The sequence below is a fragment of the Apis florea genome, unplaced genomic scaffold, assembly GCF_048593485.1.
Source record: "Apis florea isolate Af1SG1 unplaced genomic scaffold, ASM4859348v1 contig_3034_pilon, whole genome shotgun sequence".
Classification (NCBI taxonomy): domain Eukaryota; kingdom Metazoa; phylum Arthropoda; class Insecta; order Hymenoptera; family Apidae; genus Apis; species Apis florea.
This window is the reverse complement of record NW_028256693.1, coordinates 137,056-155,463: the sequence shown is the minus strand read 5'-3', so window position 1 is coordinate 155,463 and position 18,408 is coordinate 137,056. Positions and strand designations below refer to the sequence as shown.

Here is an 18,408-nt window from a genome sequence, read left to right as displayed (position 1 = left end):
AAATCGTAACCGTGAACTTATCTCGAGTAAAAGATTCGGTATCTCTGCGATAAATTATTTTATCCGCTAATAAAAAGTGGAAACGTCGTACTTTTACACAAAAAAGAAAAGAAAACGGGATCGACAGGATGATTTATTCGTCCAATTTCTTCCTTTAAAAAAAAAAATCGATCGATCCACTCGTCTCCTCAAATCGTTTCCCAATCCGTTTCCCAAACTGTAACGGGGGGGAGGGGGGGGAGGGAGGGAGGGAGGGAGAAAGTATTCGGACCACATGCGTGGTATCCAACGTCAGACATACTCTGCGTGGAGGACGGGAACGACACCGAAGGAATCGCGTTCCCGTAAATCCCGTGGGACGCGTGAGATAAATCAGGCTGGACGCCGGGTGAAATGGACGGAAACACGATTCGGCGCGATCAAAGGACCCTCTACAAATTGAAACAAATCAGCCGGCTAATAATAATTAATCCGCGGCCCGCATTAATTATCGAACGCCGCCCCAACCTCCTCCTCCTCCTCCTCCTCCTCCTCCCCTCCTCGATCGCGCGAGAGATCGCATCGAGATATCGTCTCGAGGGGGCCAGCCACGAGAGACAGAGAGAGGGCACTTTTGCGCGATAACGCGCCCCCCCTCCGAATGTTGAGCTCTCAATTACGGGCGCAGAGTTATGAACCCCCTCTTCCTTCCTCCTTTGTAACAAAAGCGGGGGGGGGGGGAGAGGAGGGATATAGCCGTAGGGTCAGCCGGCCGATCGCGTCTTCATTAACGGCTATTAATTGTCAAAACGTGCCACATAATTCAGCGCGTGCGATAATCGAGGCAAACCTTCCTTGCCGACCTTTCGAACGCGATCAATTGATTTTCCTGATCAAATTCAGGGAAGAGTGAGTGATGAACGAGTGGTTGTAAAGTTCATCGAACCGTTCGTCTCCGCGCAATTCTGTTCTGATTTGGTTAAGGAAACGTACGTGTCGATATAGAAATTTTCTCACGAGTAAGTTTAATTTGATAAACGTGACTTCGTATTCGAATAATGAACAATATCACAATTGTATAAGCTGAACATCTACTATCGAAATAATTAATAATTTCGAAAATATTGATTATAACTAACTAACTTCATAAATGAAAATAATTTTTATATTCACTTTTAATATTCAAATTGTTACCTCTTCCGTTCTACCGTGCGATAGAGTATCAAGAATCGTCGAGCAAAGCGTAGTGAAGTAACTTTTTAGTAACAGTAACACGTCTGGATCACAACTCGAGTTAAAAACGAGAAGCGAAGCAAGTAATTTTCAGAAGAGAAGGAAAATCGGCACGGTATCAGGATACGGAGAGCATGCGGCGAGAAACGTGGCTGGTATCGAGTGCTACGCACCGAGCATCGCCGCCTCCCCCTCATCTTCCGCTAGAGCGCGCCCATTGAAACGCGACGCAGCACGCAAACGCCGTGCAGTTGCACGGCTCGAGAGGAAAGGTGCGTGTCCACACAACTCGCGACATTTCTCACGAACGAGATAAGTAAACTCAAGATCTCACGGATCCGACGTTTGAAACGAATTTCACCCTCGACATTCCCCCCTGAACAATTAAGAAACTATCGGCTCTTTCGAAGCGTTCGTTGGATGTGAGATCGATTCGCGTTTGTTGCTTCGCCAACTCGATCCAAACCGACGTAATCTCACGGTGTCTCGCGATTACACACTGTATAAACCTCTCTCTCTCTCTCTCTCTCGGTTCAAATCGGTGGAAAAAACCTTGTAACGACGGCGTCCACGTTGGTTACAACAACCTTCCATCGCGGTTATTATTGTCTTATCGCCCTTCTCATTGTCGCTCAGTTTTCAGTTCGGTATCTCACGCGAGGGGGAAAAAGCGCAGAGGGTTTGAGAAGCCGCGATCGAGGGTCGATCGAAGGAACGGGCAGAGAGAGAGAGAGAGAGAGAGAGAGAGATTCTCCAGCGGCGGACCTCCGACTCGGATAAAAGTAATAATTTAAGCGAAAAGGTCAGAGGGTGGACTTATCGTGGCCTGGGAATGAAAGCGGGAGGGGAGGGAGAGAGAACTCGTAGAAAGAGTATATAAATGGGGGGAAAATCGCTTTCGCAATGACAGCAGAGGCGATGTGAACGCGTCTATAAATACGCGTTAGGGTGGAATCGAAATTGTTACGTACGAGATTGATAGTCATCCTTCTCGATTTCCGAGATACGTTGTTGAGATACGTTTTTGTTTCTTCTGTTTTTTTTTTTTTTTTATTTAGAGGGGGGAAAAAAATATAAAACAATTTGCTGCAATTCGTTCGTCGTTAACGATATTCATCGAAGGGAAGAAGTTTTCTCGATAAAATTAAATATCGAGAATTTGCATGGCACGAATGATTTCCAGTAAAAACATGATGGATCGCGAACGTGGACGTACGATGGTATTAATTAAGTTGAAAGGCAGTTGTGAGTTCTCCAAGGGGGTAGTTTTGGAATTTGTGGAATAAGGGAAAAGTCTGTACTTTTACGTAAGTGGTAATTGATAGGTGGTGTATAAATACAGTGTTCTTTCGCTATTTGTTTATCGATAAATTGCAAAGGGTGGAACGAGAGAAAGAGAGAGGGGAATAAGGGACGAAATCCTGCCTTTGAGAAAATCGTTGCGTCGGTTATTAGTCGCGATACAGTCCGTTTCTCTTAAATATTCCGTAATCGGGGGGAAAAATCATCGTTCTTCGTGTATCGTGACGTGTATGTGAACCGTTTGCGTGCCCAGTTACATCTCAATGAATGCCACCGTCGAGTCAACAGCCGAGGAATTATTCTTCCCGATCTGACTACCCCTATTTTCCCTTCTTTATAAACAAATTATTCGTTAAAGGCGATCGGGGTTCTTGTGCAGTTGCACATTTTTGAAATTGTACCTCGTTGGAAAGATACAACTTCCACGTACTTTCGTAGAAAAAAACCTTTTTTTTGAAGTAGGAATAAATTCAAAGTTCCGCAGAATAGAATATATAAATTTTTATGATTTTTAATCTACTTCAGAACCTTCTTCTTCTCAGTTTTTCAAAAGATTCGTAATTCCAACGATCAAAACATCGATCTTCGTTTCATTTTTTTTGTCTCAAAGGTCTGAAAAACATCTCTTTCCAATCGCAATTCCAGAAAAGTCAAATTTTGATAATATCGTCGAAAATTCTCAAAGGTCTGAAAAACATCTCTTTCCAATCGCAATTCCAGAAAAGTCAAATTTTGATAATATCGTCGAAAATTCTCAAAGGTCTGAAAAACATCTCTTTCCAATCGCAATTCCAGAAATCGAAAAGTCAAATTTTGTTAATACCTTCGAAGAATTCGAAATTCCAAAATTCTCAAGAATCTGTAAAAAAAAAAGATCTCATTTCATTCGCAATTCCAAAATTCTCAAATATAACCATCATATAACACCACATTCGAGACTCGAAAATTCTCAAATTTGATAGATTTCTCGAGAAAAAGAAGATTTCATTTTCACAAAACTTCGAATTTTCTTAACCCTCTCCCTCCCTGTACAATCTCGTACAATTAAACGGATACGCGTGCGATCCTCGGAAAGACAAGGTTCAACGGGTTCTCAAGAAACCCGAAGAATTCGAAGTCATCGTGCGTGCGATGGGAACGAGGAAAGCCACGATCTCAGTTCCAACCGATCCGCGAAATTTGTTTGCGAAAGAAACGCGAGATCGCATCGCCGCTCCCTCCTCCCCCCCTCTCCTCCCCCCTTTTTACGTACGCGGGATCATCGGATCGGAAAATCATCATCCGCCGTTTCCTGCAATTACCATCCCACGGACAAAGGCGTTCGCGTGCGTTTCTGGCGTATACATACGTTGCACACACACAGTCATCGTGTGTCGGGAAATCATCATCCGTCATTTCCCCCCGCCCCTCCTCTACCCCCTGCCCCCGGCAGCAATCCCAATCTCGCCCTCTCCGTCGCACTCGCGTGCGTGCCGGGTTGGCTGCGTGCGGATCGCATTTCGGTGCGCGTTCACCGGGGGTTGAACGATATCGCTCTGTTCCGGATAGAAAGGCAACCGGTTTCTCTCCTCGTTTAATCCGCTCCTTTTCCTGATTCCGCTTGTTTACCCTTCTCGTGCTCCTCGTTATTTCTCCACCGACCATCAACGGAACCACCATCCACTCGAATTAACCGTAATTCGGAATCATTACGGCTCAACGTGTATTTTTTTAATAAATTTAGAGGAAAAAGTTTAATCTAGGGGAAATTTTATTAGAAATGTTAATTTTGATAGATATTTTATAAAGCTATTTTATGGCGATAATAATAAGTAGTAATAGTATTAGTTAAGTTCAAAAGAAAGATATGTTTCGTTGATTTTTTTTTCGAAAGCAATTTTGAGAAATTGTTCAAAAGTGTAGATAGAATCGTTTTAATTTTTCTATTTTTTAATTTGATATTTGATATTTTTAATATATTGATGTATCAAGTGGAAATAATATACGATATATCCATTTGGTGAGACAGATCTGCCGCAATATATTACGAAGATGAATCGTTCGATTGAATCGAGACCAGTTTGAATTGAGATCTGAGAATGTAGCGAAACTTGTTGTTAGCTGTTACATTGATGTAACGAGGAATCGTGAATGTTATTATAAATTTATTTGTATTTATTCCATTTCCAGTTCGTATCCTAACAATTTTCACAAAAATTCCATTTTTATCATCGCGTCCCCCGAAATTTAAATTCTGACACGAAACGATTTCTCTCTTTACTCAAAGTAAAGATTCGAAATTATTCCAAAGTCGAATAAGTGATCATCGCGAAAAGAAACATTTGCATTTATCCACCGGATCGAAATTATCGTTTTTACTATCGAATAAAAATCCATCGGAAGGATTTTCGATGTTTCGAATTTACTCTCATCGCCAACGCGATAATTACTCGAAACAATTGGAACGTTAACCAGATTAGATAATCGTGGAAATATACGGAAAACGTGGTGTTGCGTTAGCAAAGGGGATGATGCGTAAACGTGACACGTGGAACGAAACTGACATTCTTGGCGTGACTAGCCAACCAGTTGAGAGTGCAGATACACGTTGAATATTACGCTGTATAATATTTTCACGAATACGAGACATATCGATTCGACAAAATGAGTGTTACGTACCTGATGGAAACCAAGGTAACTTTCTATGCTGTGGGTGGCGAAGAACACTTCCCCGTCGCAGGTGAGTATGAGCAGGAACCCGTTCAGCGCCTGTAACATAAAATCATTTTGCAATAATTAGTTTAAACTCAATCGTTGACGTTCTATTAAATTATTTCGTAATCTGCAGTAATCTCAGTCCCATCCATTTTAATCCTTTAATTGAAATATTACCAAACCTCGTAACTATTTTACAATTTTAGCTGGTAATCCTTACCTCCAAATGTTTCTAAATTTGAATTCCAAATGAAGTATTGCTATATAGACAATTATTTCATTCCATTTTTCGTTGAAATACTATTAAATCTCGATTAAATGTAACATAACCTAAAACGTATACATAAAATAACATTCAAAATACGTTACATTATAATATTACTTTATTAAGAATAAACAATCAATATCAACTGTGGATTGAGAAGAATAATCGTAAAACTCCATTAAAAAGAAAGAAAGAAATGTGCAATGATAATTCACCGATGGAAAGTAAGGTACACCGCAACGAGTGCCCGTTTCCTTTCCGAAAAGCAGGGATCGCCGGCTCGAACGTTCCGGAAAGTTTTCCCATTTATCGACGTGGGCCGATGGTGGTGGTGGGTTTCGAATACCAAAACGAGCTGGAAACTCGAACGAGTACGTATCGAGGCCCGAAATATCCGTCCTAGTTTAAAACGGAGGCTAGAACAGCGCGGGGGAGTGAGCCGTTTAAAGCACTCGCCCGCCCGTTTCCCCCACAGTTAAATGTGTATTGTTTTGTTTTATTTCGACCCGTTGCCGTAGGTGGCCGTGCCAGGCACTGTCTGACGGCTTTTATTGGAATATGAAGAGAGAGACTTCGTATCGTGTCAACCCGATTTTCCTTTTACTACCGATTCCTAAGGGTAAAAGCGCGCACGATCGTGGAATGGACGATATTATTTATTTTTCGTCGACTCGAACGTTTGGAGCCGCGTATAAAACTGCGATTTTCGAACTGATGTTATACATTAAAAAATTGTGAAACGACGCGAACACGATGTGCTCGTTACGAGAAAATTTCAATTTTGCGAAAAATCGTTCGGGTTTAATAGTCGAAAAGATTGGAAATTTTAGATGGACAGTAGGAGGCTCGAAGAGAATTCAGTGGTAGAGGACACCATAACCGACAGTGGAATGGTTGGGGGGGGGAGGGGGGTTCATCGAAGCGATCGCATGCGCGACGGATGCTGCGATTTGATTGGTTGATCCGGAGGGTGGGTTTCTCTCTCGCGTCAATACGGATCAGCGCGGAGGGTGAGTTGGCTCGATCGAAATCCCCCTGTACCAGGAATATAAGCTGTAATAGGATTTTCCCGCCGCCTTCCCTTCGAAATGGCCGACATTGGCCATTTCTGTAAACCATCCCCCATGGGATTCCATTTAATCGGCATGATTGCATCCTATTCAATACCGAATAAAAGGTAAACAAATGTTGTTCTATTGTAATTATGTAAAAAATGTAAAGAACGAAGAGTACTGAGATATGAAATAATGAATTACCATTATTTTGATTTTTCCAAATGTACGTGTAATATAAAAATATCCTTTTTTCGATTCTCTGATAGATAAAGGATGCATTTTTCAAACGAGATTATAAATTAAGTATTAGAAATAAAGAAAAATATATATATATATTTTGAAAATTGTATCACAACTAAAGATTGCATATTACTAGAACGTAATTTAATTGAATTTATATCTCGTACATTTCAAATTAATATCAACGTAACATCCAATAGGATATTTGATTAAATTTCCGTCAAGAAAATTGGAATGGAACAGATAACTCTTAATTCGAAGATCCAGTTCACGGTGGTGGACGAGAGAGAGATGGAGGAAGAGCATCGAAGGGTGAAATGGGGAGGAGGAGGAGAAAATCGATGGATTTTTATTTCTCGCGTGTGGTGACCGGGAGCGAATCAGTCGCGTGCCGAGTGTGCGAATACTCGCGTGTTCCGTCCAAGCGTGAACTTCTAATACCCCTTCATCCTCACCTTGACTCTCGTGTATTAGCGGGTCGCCAATAATACTTCACGCACGAAATCTTTCCATTTTCTTCGCTCATGCAACTAGAAGTCACGGACACGGCCACGGATCGGCCTCTACGCAGAATACCTACAATCGGGATTCCACCTCTTTCGATGCTCTTTGCATTTCCTCTCCTCCTCCTTCTCTTAGTCTCTGCATAAAGTCTTTAGAGACTTTTCATCCGTTCCTCTACTTACCAGAGATTGCTGAAACTAAAATTCAAGAATCGTATTTTTGCAATTCCTCTTCCCTGTTTTTTCAAGTAGCAGCAAGGTATCGTTGAATTGCATCTTCTTCCATGTGTTTCTCGTAGACATTGTTAATCGGAGATTCTCGATTTTTCGCAATTGCGAAACTAAAATTCGAGAATCATATCTTTGCAATTCCTCTTCCCTGTTTTTTCAAGTAGCAGCAAGGTATCGTTGAATTGCATTTTCTTTCATGTGTTTCTCGTAGATATTATTAATCGGAGATTCTCGATCTTTCGCAATTGCGAAACTAAAATTCGAGAATCGTATCTTTGCAATTCCTCTTCCCTGTTTTTTCAAGTAGCAGCAAGGTATCGTTGAATTGCATCTTCTTCCATGTGTTTCTCGTAGACATTGTTAATCGGAGATTCTCGATTTTTCGCAATTGCGAAACTAAAATTCGAGAATCGTATCTTTGCAATTCCTCTTCCCTGTTTTTTCAAGTAGCAGCAAAGTATCGTTGAATTGCATCTTCTTCAATGTGTTTCTCGTAGATATTGTTAATAGGAGATTCTCGATCTTTCGCAATTGCGAAACTAAAATTCGAGAATCGTATCTTTGCAATTCCTCTTCCCTGTTTTTTTCAAGTAGCAGCAAGGTATCGTTGAATTGCATCTTCTTCCATGTGTTTCTCGTAGACATTGTTAATCGGAGATTCTCGATTTTTCGCAATTGCGAAACTAAAATTCGAGAATCGTATTTTTGCAATTCCTCTTCCCTGTTTTTTTCAAGTAGCAGCAAGGTATCGTTGAATTGCATTTTCTTCAATGTGTTTCTCGTAGACATTGTTAATAGGAGATTCTCGATTTTTCGCAATTGCGAAACTAAAATTCGAGAATTGTATCTTTGCAGTTTCTCTTTTTTTTTCTTCGAGTAACAGCAAGGTATCGTTGAATTGCATCTTCTTCAATGTGTTTCTCGTAGACATTGTTAATCGGAGATTCTCGATTTTTCGCAATTGCGAAACTAAAATTTGAGAATTCTATCTTTGCGATTCCACACTGTTAAAGAGTAGAGGTTCTTAATCTTTCACGAATCATCGAAATTCCACGATACACGGGTATCGTTGAAAGTAATTTAGAAAGGAAGTATGGAGAAAGTTTTAAAAATTCGAAATTTTTGGAGAATTTGGAAAATGCTGGAGCGAGATCGAATAATAATACGCTATGCGAGTGAACTCTTTGGACGGATAAAATAAACTAAACAACTAAAAGACAAACGTATAAATCTTAAAACGTGTATATATATATATATAAAGAAAGGAAATATGGTAAAAAGTTTGATATACCGAGCGATTAGATCACGGCTCGAAAAATTGGAAGCAAGTTACGTGTGCGGAAACTTTAAGAGCAGCTTAGTCGAAATAATAAAGGAACTATAAATTCTGAGTGTGAAGTGGCACGCGAGTTTGCGCGCTATCAATCCGCGAAAGCTTTGCGAAGTGGCGATCGAAAGAAACGTGATATCCACGCTGTGCTAACGTTTTATCTCTATTTCCCCTCCCCTCCAATTTTTTTTTCTTCTCCACCCTCCTTCCCCTCGCAACAAATACAATATGCTAATAACCGTTTTTAAACACTCGAACAAGCCGAACACAATTCGTGAATCGTCATTTCTCTCAGAATACTTTCAATCACTATTGTATTGCTCGAATCTTCATCTCGAATTATATAATTTCGTAATTCGAGCAACGTTATACGAATTATACGTTCTGTATCCGTTCAATATTAAACGGCAATTTGTATCTCTTCCATTTATTCGCAGTCGCAGATGTTACAGATACCGATATCGAAACGTCGTATCACGATATTGTATGATGCTCGTTATTAATTGCACCCCATTATTCATCTTAATTTTCTGAAACTGAAACATTAATGAATTCCCCCCCTCCCTCCCCCCTCCCCCCTTCCCAATTGCATATGTATGAATATATATATATATATATATATATAAATCAGATAATCGACACGACGGCTTTTCTTCTTTTTTTTTTTTTTTTTTTTTGCATCACGAGCGTGGAATTTCATTAATATAAATATACGCGTGCAAAATAGAAACCTTTATTTTCCGGGAATATTGTGTTTTACATCAACTAGAGGCAATTACAGCGCGATTTAATTAACACATAATTCATTTCGCACAGGCAATTAACCCGTTCCTATGTGGCAATCGTATCGTACACACGAATACGTGGCAATCACGATCCCATTTCTCGATACGGATTATATTATTTAGGAGGAAACACGAATTACACGCGCGTTTCTTCGCAAAGGAGAGATTGAGATTCGGTTTTCTTCCATATCTGTCGAGGTGAGGTTATCGCGATTGAAAAATATTATTCGAGTTTTGACCACGATTTTCATCAATTTGAACTTCGCATTCCGTAACCTTTTTCAATTCTAAATTCGAACCGGAATCAGGGAATAGATTCTCAAGTTGAAATGTTTCCTTTCTATCCATCTCGAAAAATGAAAGAAATCCCTCCAATTCCAAAAGTGATTGAATTCCAACGGTATCGAGCTTTCAAAATATCGAAAATTTCAATTCCCAATGAAACACACGTCGAATCGAAATCGCTCGAATATTTCCGAATTTCTTCAACTTGAACACTTTCCGAACAAAATTCCCAACGCTTCGAAGAATTTTCGATTCGCGTGCGTTTCAACTCCTTCGAATTTATCTCATTAACGAGGAGGAGGGGAGAGGATTAATCTCGACCTGATATTGATTATTTATGTATGAAATTCGAAACCACATTCTCGCGAGAGAGCACGGCTCGCCAGAGTGGAAGATTCTGTCCGTTCCCGTTTCACGAAAAGGGGGTGCGTGGTCCATCAACGTCCTCGACGTCCTCGTCAACTGCTGCTTCGTCGTTCGTGCGTATACGTTGCCTCGATAACGACCTCGTCACGAACGCGGCCTAGCAATAATTTCATTCATTTTTATCGCTTTCCACTTGTTCCACACACACACCCCCCCTCCCCCCTCCCCTCCCCTTCCCCCGGCTCTCCTCTCGACGTGCGGTTAATTAAGTCATCCCTTACGACGGGCGCGAGTCTTCATTTTTTTTTTAACGAGCCGCTTAATTGCCCATCCGTGTTAATTGACCGCGCATTATTATCATCGACTGACGATACGAGTCCTGTCATAAAATTGCCTCGCTTCGTTAAGTCACAGGTTGAATATAAATCGTGGCCCCGAGCACGACGGAACGAAGGATGAACGGGATAACGTGTCGCGTTGACAAAGGTAACGAAGAAGATACCTTCGATCAGCTCTTTATATCGAGATATAAAAATCGATGGGGGTAATGTATCATTGTATAAGCGTTTTATTTTTCGCGATTTATTTGGTTAATTAATTAATCACAACACAGTAATCTGCGTCTCGAGTTGATAATTATAAAATATATGCTATGAGAAACGTGACATCTACAGTTATTATTATATTACATATTATTATTGTTATCGTAAAAGAACAACTCTAAATATTTGGATAACAAGAAAAATTAATTTTCAGAGATAACTTTCACTGTGTTCGTATACACACGATATTTTATACTCGTGATTTTTTCTCTTTTGGAAAATTTTAAATTCCCTGGAAATCGTTATCACCCTCCTCCCCCAGAACTATTAATCATCCGGTTGAGAATCAAGCGTGGAAAGAGAGAGAGAGAGAGAGAGAGAGAGAGAGAGAATGTCAGGGGTAAATATCTGAATTGATAAGAAATAATAATAAGCACGATAATGGTGACCGCCTGATGGGTTTCATGCTCGGCCGTAATTAATTATGGACATCGGAGGGGCGAGTTAGGGGCGCGTTCGCGAAACTAATACTCCGCGGTCGGAGTATTTTTTTTTTTTTTTTTTTTTGGTGGAAAATGTCGTCCATTTTTTCTCTTTACTTTCTCTTTCCTCTACGAACTGTTCGTTCGAGACGAACGTGTTTCCAGTCGTTTGGCAAAAGTCACTCGACGACACTCGAGTTTTATGCCAGCCCAATGATTAATCGCATCTGCATCTATCTCCGCAGCGAGCACGATCTCCCGCTTCTCATTCCGTCCCCCATAATCGTATAATTCCTCGTTTAAATTCTTCGTGATTTATTAAAATTCGAGATAGACAGAGGAAAAACAAGCGAAATAGACGTATAAATTAACCAGAAATAACGTTGAATTATCTTGAAGAGGTATCAGATTGGAGGAAGATCGGAGAAGAATCGAATGAAATGTTCACATTCACGCTTCAGATATATTAAAACTAGAAACGAGTATTCGTATTCCAAGTGCAATATCGATTAAAATAATAACGCGTAAAGTTTAACATAAAATAGATCCATTCGAAGAAAGCATCGATCAAAACTCAAACAAAACTGCATCCTACCATTACCATCCACCCCTTCGAACACAACCCCCTCATCCATCTCATCCAGAAGAAATTCCCAAGACCTATTTTCGAAGTATCAATTTCAAACATTCCTCCACGCATGCACTGTTCCCATTTCCACCAACAACTCCCTCCCCCCAAAAAACTACGATCTACGAAACGCTTGACCAAGAATCGCAGGGGTGCGAAAAATCGAAAATACTAGATTTCTGAAGGAAAGATAGAGAAAGAGAGAGAGGAATCGAATTACGGGATCCACGGCTGGCCGGTGTCGACATCGGGGCAAGAGCAGCGAATGCTGGCGGTACGTAAGGCGCAAAAGGGGGTGGTATCTAAGGGAGGAAAGGAGCACGCGATCAATACGGGAAGGACTAGCGGTGCCAGACCAAGGCGAGCCCCGTCGGCCACCCACCCGACCTAACCTCACATCATCCCGTCCCGCCTAACCTGCACTTATACCCTTCGACTCCCGTGTCTCGCCGTTTCGACTCTCCTCGCCACGCCACTTTGCCGATCGCCCCTGCGCCCCGCTTCCGGTTATCAGTCTTAACCGCCGCTGCGCTATGAAGGAGCGCAATCACCCAAGAAATTGATGTTCACAATGCCGACCCCCTCTCTCTCTCGACAACGGGGGTGGTTTCTTTCCGAAACTATCCGCTTTCGATCCCCTTTCGACGATACTCGAATCCTGTGGAATTTGGAAGTTTGAAATTGAACGAGTTCGTTGGAATAACGTTTATTATTTAATTCTGGTAATTCAGTTGAATTTTAGTAATAATTTTTCGAATCTTTTGACAACGAGGATGGCTCTTTTTCGAAATGATACTCGAATTCTGTGGAATTTGGAAGTTTGAAATTGAACGAGTTCGTTGGAATAATGTACGAGATTCTGATAATTCAGCTGAATTTTAGTAATAATTTTTCGAATCTTTTGACCACGGGGATGGTTCGAAACGATCGAATCTCGAATTTAGAATTTTAAAATTGAACAAGTTCGTTGAAATAATGTATTACTTGATTCTGGTAATTCAGCTGAATTTTAGTAATAATTTTTCGTAATTGTATAACATTGTCTTCTTGTTTTTAGGAATTCGATATATAACTCGAATCATCTTGCAATTATTCCGTTTACTCTTTAGGATAGAAAAGTATTAAGTATAAAAGTATATATATATAAAAATTTGTCTATATAATCAAAATCGAGATAGAATTGAATTGTGCTTACGTTACATTGGATGCACGACAGGCGTCGTCGATCGCGGCCGAACGATTTCGAGCCGCGAAAGTAATTTTGAACGGAATAATTTCGCTCGAGAAATTTCATTTGCATCGTTATTTTTTTTTTTTTTTTAACCGTAAAATTAACCATATGCAGAGAGATAATTAAAGAGGTGGACGTCCGTTTTCACGACACCGAAAGAACGACACGAGAAATAAAGACTCGTTTTTAATCGTCGAAAGTTGGCTGATGCCACTCCACTCCACTCCCGTTGCCACACGCTCCTCTTCCTTCCGTCGAGCTTCGACACCTGCTCCTGTCGAATCACTCGACTCCTCTTTTCGCATTTTTTTCGATCCCATCCCAAGATTAACTATCTTGTTTGATTAATCTCGATACCGATTCTCGGACGGGCTAATGAAACGCGATTTTTCTTTTCTTTTTTTTTTTTTTTAATAATTCGAAACGCCTTTCAATCGCTCTATTAGAAACCAATTTTACGAAGTTTCAAATTCTCGTAGTCTCGAATTCGACTGTTTGAGAAAGATACGTGTGTCATCTTCGTTTGAAATTTGTTCGAAAAATGTATTAATTGAGAAGAATAAAGAAATTGTAATACGAGAGTATATTATTTTGCACCTACAAGATCGACAATTTGAAAAAAAAAATATAGATCGTAATACAAGCGTTCGCATTAATACTCGTACGTGATTATTCATCGAACTCTGCAAATTAAATTAAAGAAAAAAAAAAAAAAGTAAATAAATAATCGGTCGATCCAATAGGGTAAATGAACGATCGTTTACTCGCATCTGCTCCACGCGAGCATTTCATTCGAGCATCAGATCCAAACTGTTACTTGTTGCTGATGCTTGCATGTCTGCCCCTTTTGCCTCCTGGCGGCAAGCTGATCGCTCAACTTCGTCTTCCCTGTCGCGCCACCCCGCTTGCACGCCCAACAATCGGCCAACAGTTGTTTAAAAAACAAACGACCACCCCACGCGAATCGCAGACTCCTCGTGCACAGATTCGGTAATAATCAACCCCTTTCGTGGGTAACAACGTTACGGATATACGTGTTTCATTTATTTACACTGGCCGGTAAAATCTATCTCTTATATAAATCATCACCACCACCGTTTCCTTACGTAATTCATCGACCGATAAAACCGAGTTTATCCCAGTTATTCCACCGGGCGAAATTGTAAAATCGACCTCGACTCGAACGACACCTATCCTCGTTTATTAAAGGTTACAAGATAGGGGCGATTTATTTGAGAAAAGAGAAAAATTTAGTTTCTGGAAATACTTGAAAATTTCGTACTTATCCTATCTTAAATCTGTCGAATGAATCGATCCAACGATTAATCGAGCGAGGTCTATAACAGAAATAATCTTCAATTTTTCTTCTCTTTAACGATCCCTTGCCTCGCGTTTCAAGTTCCAGTGCTATAACCGAGTGCTATAAACAAGAAGGTCGAGCCGTTTCACGCTTTCAACGTTGCTCGAATCGCACGTGCCTTTTGATTATTTTATTAATTTTATCTTGCAAGATGTTTACAACAGATAATTATTATCGAACGATCGATAAGAAAGATTTATTATCTCGAAGCGAATAATGAATCATAAAATAACATAATTTTTAATACAACTTCTAAACCGACAAATTATAAATTATTATTAATCTATTAATGATCTCGTATCTTCGATATCTTTCAAAGCATATTGTTTCTTACGTTTCGTACATCATCTTCTTTAAAATATTTACAAAATCACAAACAATTTGCCAAAACTTTCAACAACTGCCAACGTTTAACGACGTCTCTTTGACGACGTTTTCGAAATCGTACCACGTCTCTCACACGAATTGTTCAGCTTTGACCCGATCGTCGTACAACGTCTGTCGCACGATATTACAAGTTAAAGGAGTTAGAAGGAAAATGGTAATAGAGAAATGAACGAGACGCGTCCCGATCGAGAGAGAATGGAGGGCGGCCGAATTGGAGGTGGACGGAGAGGAGAGGAAGGAAGGGAAAAATAGGCTCGGTTGTGATTACGGGTTAACCGGTGGCGGGGGTCGTTCCACGACCCTCTTTCACCGCCGCCGCGTATTAATGCGATACACGATAGCCTGCCGGCTATTAAATAAAAAATATGAGAGCAAAATGGCCGCTTTCGCGGCGATACGTCACCGAGAGGCGTGATTTGTGCCGAACTAACTTGCGCCTGGCTAAAAATCGCTCTCCTCTCTCTCTCTCTCTCTCTCTCTCTCTCTCTCTCCCTCCAAGAAACCGCAACCCGGGACGTGAAATTTCGAGGAACAGGCTAATGCACAGGTTTTGGCCGATTCGAATGAATTGTTAAAACGGGGAAGGAAGGGGAATCGTTCGAGACGATCGATCCATTTTTCCGGAAATGGTGGATCGAAAGTGGGGAAAGGATTCCATGATGGATAATCGATTTTAATATATTATATTATAACAGGTGAGTGGAGCGAGTTTTCGAGTGGAAAGTACTTTTTTAAATACAATGAAAAGTCAAAAATTTCGATCGCACCACCCCCGATTATTAAATACTACATCGATCTCGATATACCAATAAAATTGAAATGTAGAATTCGTGGCAAATATTAAAGTTTGTGTTAGAAAGGCGATATAATCTCGGCAACTAGGAACCAGTTATATTGAAACCTTGCTCCAATTGGACTCGAACGAGATGATCGAACCGATCGAAAGAAGAAGAAGGAAGAAAGAAGGAGGAGGAGGAGGAACAAGGGGTGGCGGGGTTTTTCTTTCCTTCTTTATTCCAGGGCGCATCTCACCGTCGTGTCGAGGAAAGTATATTCGAGTTCTGGTTTCGAAGGAAAGCCGAGAGTCTCGACGGGGGGGCCCTCGTATCGTGCGCCCCGCTCGGGGTGATAATTTGCAAGAGACGACAGAAATGGATTGGCGAAGTATGCTCTTCTCGCCGATTGAAAAATTCCCCGTTCGTGAACGCTTTACGCGTTACCCTTTTTTCCTTTTCTTCTCGTTAATTTATTTATGAACCCGCTCGAAGGATGTGTCTCCGGTTAATTTTAATAACACGATAGTTTGTGCTCGCTCGAGAAACGCTCGATTGTCCACCACATTCGTTATTATTAATTTCGATCGGGTCGTGTGGAGGAGGATCGTGAATTTGTATTCATTTTTTTTCAAGCGTTTTTCTACTTACAAAGTGAAAATTCATTCTATCTCTATTTTACAAGAAATTTATGAAGCATAACAGTGCTGTTACGCGCAATTATTGTGCAAGATTCGTTCCCCTTATCTTTCTCTCGAAAACGATATTATTCAAATAAAAAGTTCCTCGAATTACGATTACCAACGAATCCTTAAAATTTATTCGATAAAAACTTTTCTAAAAATTAATTCTTGCTCGAAAGAACCCTAGACACTCAACTTCCACGAAATCCATCCCATCGGCGAATTTCACAAAATTGCAAAAAGGAAAAAGAGGAACGGCGAAAAGAAGTGAAAAGAAGGAAGGGAAAAAAAAAGATTCGTTCCCTTCATCTTTCTTTCGAAAACGATATTATTCAAATAAAAAGTTCTCCGAATTACGATTACCAACGAATCCTTAAAATTTATTCGATAAAAACTTCTCTAAAAATTAATTCTTGCTCGAAAGAATCCTAGAAACTCAACTTCCACGAAATCCATCCCATCGGCGAATTTCACAAAATTCCAAAAAGGAAAAAGAGGAACGGCGAAAAGGAGTGAAAAGAAGGAAGGGAAAAAAAAAAGATTCGTTCCCTTCATCTTTCTTTCGAAAACGATATTATTCAAATAAAAAGTTCCTCGAATTACGATTACCAACGAATCTTTAAAATCATTCGATGAAAACTCAAACGAAATCGGTATCCATCCATCACATCGACGAATTTCACAAAATTCCAAAAAAAGAAAAAGAGGAACGGCGAAAAGAAGTGAAAAGAAGGAAGGGGAAAAAAAAGATTCGTTCCTCTCATCTTTCTTTCGAAAACGATATTATTCAAATAAAAAGTTCCTCCGAATTACGATTACCAACGAATTCTTAAAATTTATTCGATAAAAACTTTTCTAAAAATTAATTCTTGCTCGAAAGAACCCTAGACACTCAACTTCCACGAAATCCATCCCATCGGCGAATTTCACAAAATTCCAAAAAGGAAAAAGAGGAACGGCGAAAAGGAGTGAAAAGAAGGAAGGGAAAAAAAAAGATTCGTTCCTCTCATCTTTCTTTCGAAAACGATATTATTCAAATAAAAAGTTCCTCGAATTACGATTACCAACGAATCTTTAAAATCACTCGATGAAAACTCGATAAAAACTTCTCTAAAAATTAATTGCTCGAAAGAACCCTAGAACTCAACTTCCACGAAATCCATCCCATCGGCGAATTTCACAAAATTCCAAAAAGGAAAAAGAGGAACGGCGAAAAGAAGTGAAAAGAAGGAAGGGAAAGAAAAACGGTATTACGGTGATTACGAAAATGGTCGCGTGCGCCCTATTAAGCTTCGCCTATTAATAAGTAATCGTTGGTTGGAGATCGGCCGTAAAGATATCGAGCCTCGTTACACACTTGACTCTCGGCGTTTAATTCTCGCGGAAGAGTCGGAGGAGGATGAGGGAGGAAGAAGATGGGCGAATTCGAATTTGCACGCCGCCCGGCGAAAGTGTTGGAAAACGGTCCCACTTTAAACCCGTCTCCGTTTCTGTAAGGAAAGCGTTCTTCGCGCGAGTAATGGATCCGCGCGCGCCGGATCCACAAAATCGTAAGTATCCAGCGGGAAAGTATCCGCTTGCACGCTATCTTAGCGGCGATCGCTATCTGCGAAATTGCCTTAAATATTCCAAGGGACTCGTTCCACGATAAATTATGCAACGATATTGTTTCTATCATTCGGCGAACCCAACCTCCCCTCCTGCTTTTCAATAAGTCCCGACCAATAATTCACCGTTTAATCAACCGGAAGACGAACAGCTCCTCGTTTGAAAGTGGATTTAAAAAAATGTTACTTTTGTTACTTGTGCGTTCGATTTTAAAAAAAGAAAGAAAAGGAAAAAATCAACTGGAGGAAAGACATTTGTTTTGTCTAATTTTACGATATGTTACAAGGTTAATTTAAAATTTCTAATTTTTATTATTTTTACGCATCGTGTAACGTGTAATGTTCGATTCGTGGAAAATACGAGAAATTGAATCACAAGTTGATTTGCAGCAAATCAACAAGGTGTAGGCATAAATTATCGTTTAAAGTGAACGATATATATATATA

General features: G+C 40.2%; 1 protein-coding gene across 4 annotated transcripts in view; it reads right to left on the bottom strand.

The window, feature by feature from the left end:
- ss (aryl hydrocarbon receptor spineless) overlaps window positions 1-18,408 on the bottom strand; it is a 136,483-nt gene that overhangs the window by 14,193 nt on the left and 103,882 nt on the right. For all 4 annotated transcript variants that reach the window (XR_015292028.1, XR_015292029.1, XR_015292027.1 and 1 more), the window contains exon 4: window positions 5,173-5,262. Coding sequence is in view for 1 of the 4 variants with exons in the window: in XM_086907953.1 (XP_086764079.1) it covers window positions 5,173-5,262 (90 nt within the window). In the remaining 3 variants the exon portion in view is untranslated. The remainder of the gene's footprint in view (window positions 1-5,172; window positions 5,263-18,408) is intronic.